This window comes from Oryzias melastigma, linkage group LG3 (assembly GCF_002922805.2).
Source record: "Oryzias melastigma strain HK-1 linkage group LG3, ASM292280v2, whole genome shotgun sequence".
Taxonomy (NCBI): Eukaryota; Metazoa; Chordata; class Actinopteri; order Beloniformes; family Adrianichthyidae; genus Oryzias; species Oryzias melastigma.
The window spans coordinates 33,176,445-33,185,048 of record NC_050514.1 but is presented as its reverse complement, the minus strand read 5'-3'; the positions used below and the strand labels follow the sequence as shown (position 1 = coordinate 33,185,048).

Genomic DNA, 8,604 nt, shown 5'->3' with positions numbered 1-8,604 from the left:
GTCAAGTCACAAGTTATGTATATCAAAGTCCAAGTCAAGTCACGAGTCAGAGGTAGGAAAGTCCAAGTCGAGTCTAAAGTCGTCAAAATCATGACTCGAGTCTGACTCGAGTCCAAGTCATGTGACTCGAGTCCCCACCTCTGCAAATACAATATTTTATGTTTTTTGATCAGATGTTTTGGTTTGTGAAGAACGCTGAGTTCACTTTCTGTTGTGTGAAACTGAGCGGTGGCAGCTTTACCCTCCAATGTTTAATCCAAAAACGTCAACATCAGACCTGAGCTGCTGCTGTCAGCTTAATGTCTGTTAGATCTGCTTCATTTAAACGTGCACGAGTCTGTGCGTACCTGCATTCGTGCACTCTCCACAGGTCCACACAGGTAAAGGGGGGGCTGCATTGGTTTCTCTTGCAGGAGTCAGATGAGCACCCAACGGAGAGCCCCTGCTGGCTGACCAGGGAAACCCCGTCTCTGGGCTTGCTGTCCATCGGCATGTAGCGTCCGTTGAGACGCAAATCCCTCAAACAGCCTGAAGGAAACGCAGGAGAGAGTTAAGGAAAGGAAGAAAACAAAGAAGTTTACAAGATTAAAACCAGAGTCAGATTCATCAGTAGAATCACTGAGGAATCTTTCTGTTTTATTTTTAGCTTAAACTCGGCTCATTTTGATGTTTCAGTACATCAAAAATTGGAGCGTTGCAATAATTCTTTCCCTTTTCGCAGGTGGTTGTGCAGAACTTATGAGTTATTGGACCAGAACGAGAAAAGGACATCCGGTTCTTATGGGGAGAAAATGGTTTCACCACGATTTGTGTAGTTCTTGATTCATGAGTAACTTTGGATTTATGAGTAACTTTTGATTTGTGAGTAACTTTGAATTTGTGAGTAACTTTGGATTAGTGTGTAACTTTTGATTAGTGTGTAACTTTTGATTAGTGTGTAACTTTTGGTGCGAGTTGTGCGTGTTTAATTCTTGATTTGTGCGTAACTTAGAGACGTAAAAAGAGTCTTACATCAGGTTTTTTATGTTTATGCGGTTTTGTGTGTCCATAACAAGCGAATTGTGCGTAATGGTTACAGATTTGTGTGTTTATAGCCAGTTTCAAACTGATGTAATTTTAATTTGTCTATTTGTAAATTGTATCTTTTTAATAATGTCTTAATTTTTGTACTTATAAACAAAATTTACTGTACGAGTTACAAATCTAGAATCATGCACGTACAAATCGGGGTGATGCTTTTGTCTCTCCACAGTTTCTGTCCACATCGATAATCCGCTGTAATCCTGAACTCATCCACCCCCTAAACCTCTCCTGTTCATTAAAAACGTCTCGTCAGATGTTAACTTTCTGGATCTCTGCTCCTTGTTCTTCTTATTGTTTAGAGCTCTTAGTTTTGGTTCTGCGGCACACTTCATCGGATCAGGACCACAGTTTGGTGTGAGCGTTCACACCTGCAAAGCAAACTGATAAAGATCCAGCCTCAAACACGAGCAGCGTTCTGCAGAAATACTGCTAACGAAGCAGACGCACACAGAACACTAACACGTATATTTCAGATGAACAGCTCATCCGACAAGGTAAATATTTCATTCTGTAGTTAAATATTAATGATTCTCTTTTCTCTCCTTTGTCAAGAAATGTTCTCAACTATCACCTTTGACCTTAAGGAATCTCTTAAATTTCAATCATCATAGGAACCAGACGCTTCAGTTAAGCACCAACGTCTACGCTGCAGAAACCAGTTCTAACTAAACGGAGATGACAAAGTGAAGATCTGCTCGATACATTTGACAAGAATCACAATTACTTCTGTCAATTTGTTTTTAGAAACCCGAGTCGGGGTCAGGTCGCAGTGATATTTTTAAAACTGCTTTTATCTTTGAGGAAAAAGGCTAATGAAATAAGAAGGTAAAAGCAGAAAGGTAAAGGAGGATTGGAATCAGAAGTTTTCAAAGCAACCATCTCCAGGGAGGTTTAGAGGATAAAAGTATATAAATATGACCAAAATAATCTCCATTCATGACAGTTTATCAGAGTTTTATGGGATCAGGTTTTCACTAATTCTGTTTCTGACTGATATGGCAAATAAACAGAGAAGGAGTCTGAACTCATTTGGTTTCTGCTGCTCCTTCAGAGTGTGTTTACTGAGATGCTGGAGACTGAAATATGTTTTAAAGCTTTTCAAGACAAAACGAATCTCAGATTTTTAGGGAGTTTCCAACTGTTTGGAAGTTTTTTCAGACTGCAGTGCAGGAGACAAACAAAAAGCAACATTTGCAGGAGAGTTTCCAAAGTTTGAATCCAAAATACAGCGTTCCCTCATTTCATGGAGAAGTTAAATCCATAAAGAAGGACGACTGATGTTTTAGGGGGTAAAAATACAACCTTACATTTGTATACACTCTCAGACATCAACATTTTCACACCTTTCTTACTTATTTAAACTCTTAAAGTTCAAACTTTCATAGAAATCTGATCATGATCAAAGATTTTTGTAAATTTGTCAAACTGAAAACATTCTATACAGATGATTGATTGACAAAGTCAACAGCCAATCAGGATGCAGAACACAGTAGTCACACATCGTATTGTCCTTGATAATAATGAGTTCGACAAAAAAAAGAGTAGCAACAAGTTTCACTTAGATTCCAACTCAATCAGATGATTATAGTTTCTGGATTATAAATCGTACCAGAGTAAAAGTCGCACGAGGAAAAAACGTCTAATCACGAAGAAGAAAATCAAATATAAGTCGGACTTTTATATTTGACAGAAAATAAATACAAGAATAATAATGCTTTGATGAAAATGAGACAAAAATCTAAATTCAAGAAGAAAACAATCAGATTTTCCTCCTTGTTTGTTTTGGACGACACTTCTTCTTCTGGCACTGTTAGAAGAATACAGCGTCCTCTAGTGGTGATTAGTGGAAACAACTGCTAAAAGGCAACCGGTTGATCGTGGAAAAATAACAAATACATCAGCGTATTTATGTTAAAACTCAAAAAAGGGTTTTTTCAAAACACCAGGGGACTTGAAGCTCAGAGTGATGGTGTAAGTTAGTCTGAAAGCTTTCTTTATGAGCACATTTACAAGCAGCTTCAAACCCTAAAACATTGCAGGACAAAAAGTCCTGCTGATGGATGAGACTCCAGCTGAGTGATCATACATAGAGTATGATGTAATCTGAAACGAGTGTGAAAAGTTCCCGACTTTAGGTTTTGTTGTGCTCCGTTGCATCATCGGCGGGGGGACGGCTGTCTGGCTCCTTTAAAGTGCAGAGCTCTCCTCTGTAACGAGGACCATCCCCTCCTGGGCATCCTCCACCTTCAAACCAGCAACGTTTGAAAGCGGGACTCTGACTTCTGAAGCGCCTTTTAGCTTAATGACTCAGTTGACATATTTAGTTAAAATTTTGTTCCCTCTCTGTCAAGTTTTGAAAAGAAAATGGAACTAAAGTAAAATGCTTTAACAAACAACCGTGGACACACTGGCTCCCACTCTGGCTGCCAAAATGCATCACCTCGGCCCATGTGAAAGGAAATGCTTTTAAAATCAATTAAGGAAGAAGTCCTGCATTGTTCTTCAGCGCCCGAGGCACCGCTGTCTACATTTCTCACTGTCTAACTCCAGGGAGCTCTCAGTCTCTTTCACTTTGCGCTTGTATCTTCCACTTCTGACCTCTTCCTCTCGCAGATATCAAACACTTTTTTTCAAATGTCAGAATGTTTCCTTAGATTCCTTAAGTGTTTGAACAGAAGGCAGCGCGGCTTCTGTCTGGGCTCCTGGAGACATTTCACTCCTCATTAGAGAGGCTTCTTCGGTTACATCAAACTGGTGGCCATTTTTTCAGGCTTCACCGACAGGATTTTTTTGTACCTGATTTGGAGGAATTTGTGAATTATTAGCTTCGGTTTGCTGGGAGAGTGACGGATGAGGGGATTTGTCGGAGACCTGAGAGGACAACCAAAGTCCTTCAAACGATCCAGATGATTCAGAATTCATGCTAGGGACATCCAAACAATCAGAAGTGTTGTTCCTTTCTTGGTTTAGCAAATATGACATAGACCTTAAAACAAGGAAAAATGAAGGTTTCTGGAATCCTCTACAGTAGGACCGGACGCATCTTAAGGGGAACGTAGGTGTATCTCACAGTCTCCTGAAACCCGTATGGCCACCTCAAGAACGTCATGAAAATGGAACACTTGTGGTGGAGTATCGAAGAGATAATAGAAGTTGAACACACTCCGGACACACCTGTGATGGCATAAAAATCACCACATTCTAGTTGTTAGTAAAGCTTTAGTCCCAACTGCCCTTATGGTGGATATGGGATGTCTGCAGGTAAAAATGACCAAACCTGCACGAGGCATTAACCATCGAGGTCCTATAGATGGCTAAGTGAACCCATAGACAGAAAATGTTCATGCATATTTTTTTTCTATGATCGAATTAACTTGGCTTTGACACATGCTTTAGGTTAACAAGGGCGCAGAATGGAATCGACCTCCGTTCGGCGCCGCTCGCAGTGTTTCCTCGTCCGGTGTGAACCAGGCGTCACTTTGAGAAGCTTCCTCGTTGTCTTCTGGTTTCTACCAGAAGGTTGATGTCTGCTGAGTGAACAATCTGTCCTTTTTGTCCTTCATTTCCTCAAAAATGTCTAAATTTGGCATTTGTTTTTGTTACATTATTATAAACATTTCATATTGATGAATGGGGTTAAGAGAACTTTGTTGATAATCATGGATGTTAAGAATTGTATGTATGAAATGTCTTTCATTGAACATATTTAATACAAATTAGTACGTTTTCTATCAGAAATGACACTTAATTTAAAGCATAAATTGGATTTTTTTTACTAAATGGTAAGTTTTATACACCCGAACATGCAGGTGTTTTTCCACGCACTTCACCTGTTCAAAGTTCTCTGTTCCACACTGAAAACTTCTCCCTGAACACAGGCAGCAGTGAGGACGGCCGCACGTCATGCGTGGCGTTGAATCAGTCATTAAAGAGTCATGTCAATCATTCATTAACGCCAGGAAGCGACTCCTGACGAAGAGCTCGGGAGCAGATAAAAGAATCTTTTTCTGGCGTCTGTAAATGAATTCTTGTTAGGCAGCCTCACGTGCCCTCAGTGCCACGGCGAGCTTTTCACTTGACTCTGTCACATCAAACACGTCGCATTCAATCCAAACTTCACACTCACTTAAGAATCCTGCCGGAACATTCTGCACAGACTGTTTGATGTGTCCTTTTACGGAGTGTGTTTGAAGCTATTGTCTCCTGAATCTATCTTTAGTTTCTTTAAGGAATCATTCAACTTTCAGGTCAAACGGTCGCAGTCAGCAAACCAGTAGCTCTAAATACGAACAATCTTGAGTTAGTTCACTTATAACGAGAGAGTGATGTGAAACTGAAATACATTGTGTTGTTGGAGCCTCAGGAACCACAAACACATAATTAGAGTTCATTTTCTCTGAATAACACGCTTTCCTCTGTGAAAAAACGCATCATTCAAACTGTCAAAGAAGCAAAACCAAAACTTTGTGGATTATTCTTCAGCCCCCAGAATCAATACCATGTGGAGCCAATTTAGCTGCAATTACAGCAGCAAGAGTTCCTCCTGTAATTCTGACACATCCAGACCACTGGGATTTGGGTCATTCCTCTGAGGTTTCTGATTGATAATCTATTTCACAAACTTTACACTTTAACCAGCAGCTGTGTTGTTGTCAGGTTACAGCAATTTAAATTATACGTTCATCATTTAATCCCCTCCATGTAACCACATTTAAATATGAAGTCAGATTTTAAAGAGTTTATTTAGAATATATTTATATTAGTAAATGTATCACCCTTACCAATAACAATAATTGTTTACAGTATTAATTAGGATGATTTTGTTTGTTTAGAGGGGCCTCTCTGTCAGTTAGGGGACCCCAACGATTGATTAATCGATCTCAGCTTAATAGATCAAATCGATCCATAAAAGTAGAGATCGAGCTAACGCATAATGCTAAAGTCATGCTAACGTATGATGGGATTTCCCATAGAACGGCTAATGCTAATGCTAATGCTAAACATGCATTGCTGACTAAATGAACATAAACTCACAGGCAGGAATTTTCCAAACTCTTTTGAGGAAATATTTGAACTATTTATGGTCTAAAGCACTGTTTTTTTGCTCATTCTTTCTTCTTCTGCTGGAATAAGGTGTAAAGCTATAGCGCGATCGCCACCTAGTGGCCAAACTGAGGCGCCCTCCAGGAGAAACATAACAATTGTTGGAGCTTCTCTGTTTGAGAATCTATCATAACAATCTCATTATTATTTCACTAATACTTTTTACAGTATGTGAACTGTATCAGAGTAATGTGAATATATTCAAAACACATATATAGATTATTAATGTATTTCTAAACAAATGTGTTCAAATGTGTAAAAAGTATAAACTCAAAATTTAGAAACGATTGGCGACATCCAGCCCTAGTTGTTATAATGTCACAGAAAAAAAAAAACTTCATTTTTTTCAATTTTATTTGTAATCTGATTCTAAATGAAGTTTTATTTTGAAAAACTGCTGGATTCTCTCCATCATGTCCGACTCAGTCGCTCGGTCACGTGTTGAAAATGCATCTGCTACTTTCTTAAAGCGGCTGCAAAGACCGCTAAATTAAAACCACCAAGCTGGCAAAGTCAACAAAAAATAAACGTATTTGGAAAGTTTCTTTTAGCAGAAAACAGGAAACAGAAGAAGAGCTTTGGCTTCTGCTATAGCAGACAAAAACCAGGAGTCTTTATTCCAAATATGAATTTACTGCAACAGACCATTAACAAATAACACTGGCTGTCTAATGTTACAAATGTGTTGCTGACAAAGTTGTTCAAACGATGAAACCATGTGAATTATATTTGGAAAATACCAGTTTTAAGTCTCATTTGGTTTGTTTGTTTTTTTAAATCTTACTTTGAAGTTGGACGAGACCAAAGTTGGCGTCTGATTTTTGTTTTTTAGCATCTACTATGACAGTTACGGGTTAAAAATCCAATCCAATGAAAATGGTCTTTTATTTGTGTTTTAAACATGTTCTTATAGCATTTTTCTTAGTAGAATACCTACTAATACCCATTAAAACGACATTTCTGAGTATTTCCTAGTATGTCGACATCGACGACATCCATGTAGGTCTTCATTTTCCTCGTCCGAGCTGACCTCTGGCCCAAAACTGTAATGATCCAATGTTGTTATTGTTGCACCGCTAATGCTATCTTGAAGCTATAAGCTAGCGCCTGAGCGTGCAAACAGACGGGGAGGGGGAGGGGTTGCTACGAGCGAAAAGTCCCGCCCACAAACCAGAACTGTAATGAGCTACTGCTGTTGTGCCAAAAATAAGTCTTAAAAAACGAGAAAATGTTTATGATTTTGGCTAAAAACATCAAAATCATAATTAGGAACGATTCTACAAATGAAAAAAAATTGGTTGGAGTGGGACTTTAGGGGAAAATCTATATCACATTTTAATGGTTACTATATCAAATCTGGTAAACAAATAAAGTTTAAAGCAGCTGCAGATATTTCACAGTGGATGAAGATAAAGTTAAGGGAAATGGAGGCTAAAAAATAACCTTTTAGCCTCTTACAGGTTAGTCCATACAAATATTCACATCAAACCCGTCCGTGGTCTGAAAAAGGTTGGAGACCATTGAGTTATGACACAAAATATCATTTTAAAATAATAAAAAAGACTAAATAAAAGTCAGTAAAAGTAAGACGAGCAGATCCAGTAAAAAATCTCGGCACGTCTTTGAACTGATTGTCTTTTCTTCCATCAGTCTCAGCAGAGTTAAACAGAGGCTCAATGATTGACTGTAACACAATGAAGTCTGTGGATCAAACCCTCCAAAACCTCTCACTTCATTTGTTCTAGGATCTTGTGTTAACGCTGAAACTCTCATTCAAACACCATAACTCTCCATGTTTGACTGAAGAATGGCGATCAAAGTAAACCGAGGTGAATATCTGAACATCGTCACTTCAACTCAATCAAGAATCGCACTATGAAGAAGCAACGTTCATTCAAACCTGCAAAATGTGTTGTTTTTAACTTATAAAACTAACTTGAACTCCAATAACACAAATAAATCAGAGAAAAAACAGAAACAAGTCAAGAATCTTGTTTTGTCCCTCACCCACCTTGAAAGCTCTTGTTGACCCCCGGGGAGAAGGTGTTCCCCAGCATCACCGCACCCTGGTCCACCAGGATTTCCCGACTTCTTCCTTTCGATCCCGTCACCTCCCGCTGCCCCCCGCCTCCGTCCAGTTTCAATGTCATGTCGCTGTCATGGCGATCCAGAGAGACCTCGTGCCATTCGCCGTTGTCAAGGCGATAGCTCGGCAGGGTCAGGTTGAAGTCGCCGTCGCCGAGGTTGTAGAAAACACACAGGAGGCCCTGGAAGATCTGCAGAGAGGAAGAAGTTCTCAGGTTTCAGCACTTCATGAAGTGAATGAAGGTTGTAGAATTAAAACAACTAAAAAAATGTGATAAATAGTTTTACTGAGGAGAAATCAGATTCACCCCTCCTTGAACCGCCACCTTAACG

General features: G+C 39.2%; 1 protein-coding gene across 4 annotated transcripts in view; it reads right to left on the bottom strand.

Annotated features, from left to right (window-relative positions):
* The window catches only part of si:ch211-186j3.6 (neural-cadherin), a 482,505-nt gene that overhangs the window by 70,437 nt on the left and 403,464 nt on the right, over positions 1–8,604 (bottom strand). For all 4 annotated transcript variants that reach the window (XM_036211377.1, XM_024294975.2, XM_036211378.1 and 1 more), the window contains 2 exons: positions 8,198–8,462; positions 348–528 (listed from right to left, as the gene is read on the bottom strand). In XM_036211377.1, the coding sequence (XP_036067270.1) occupies positions 348–528; positions 8,198–8,462 (446 nt within the window). The remainder of the gene's footprint in view (positions 1–347; positions 529–8,197; positions 8,463–8,604) is intronic.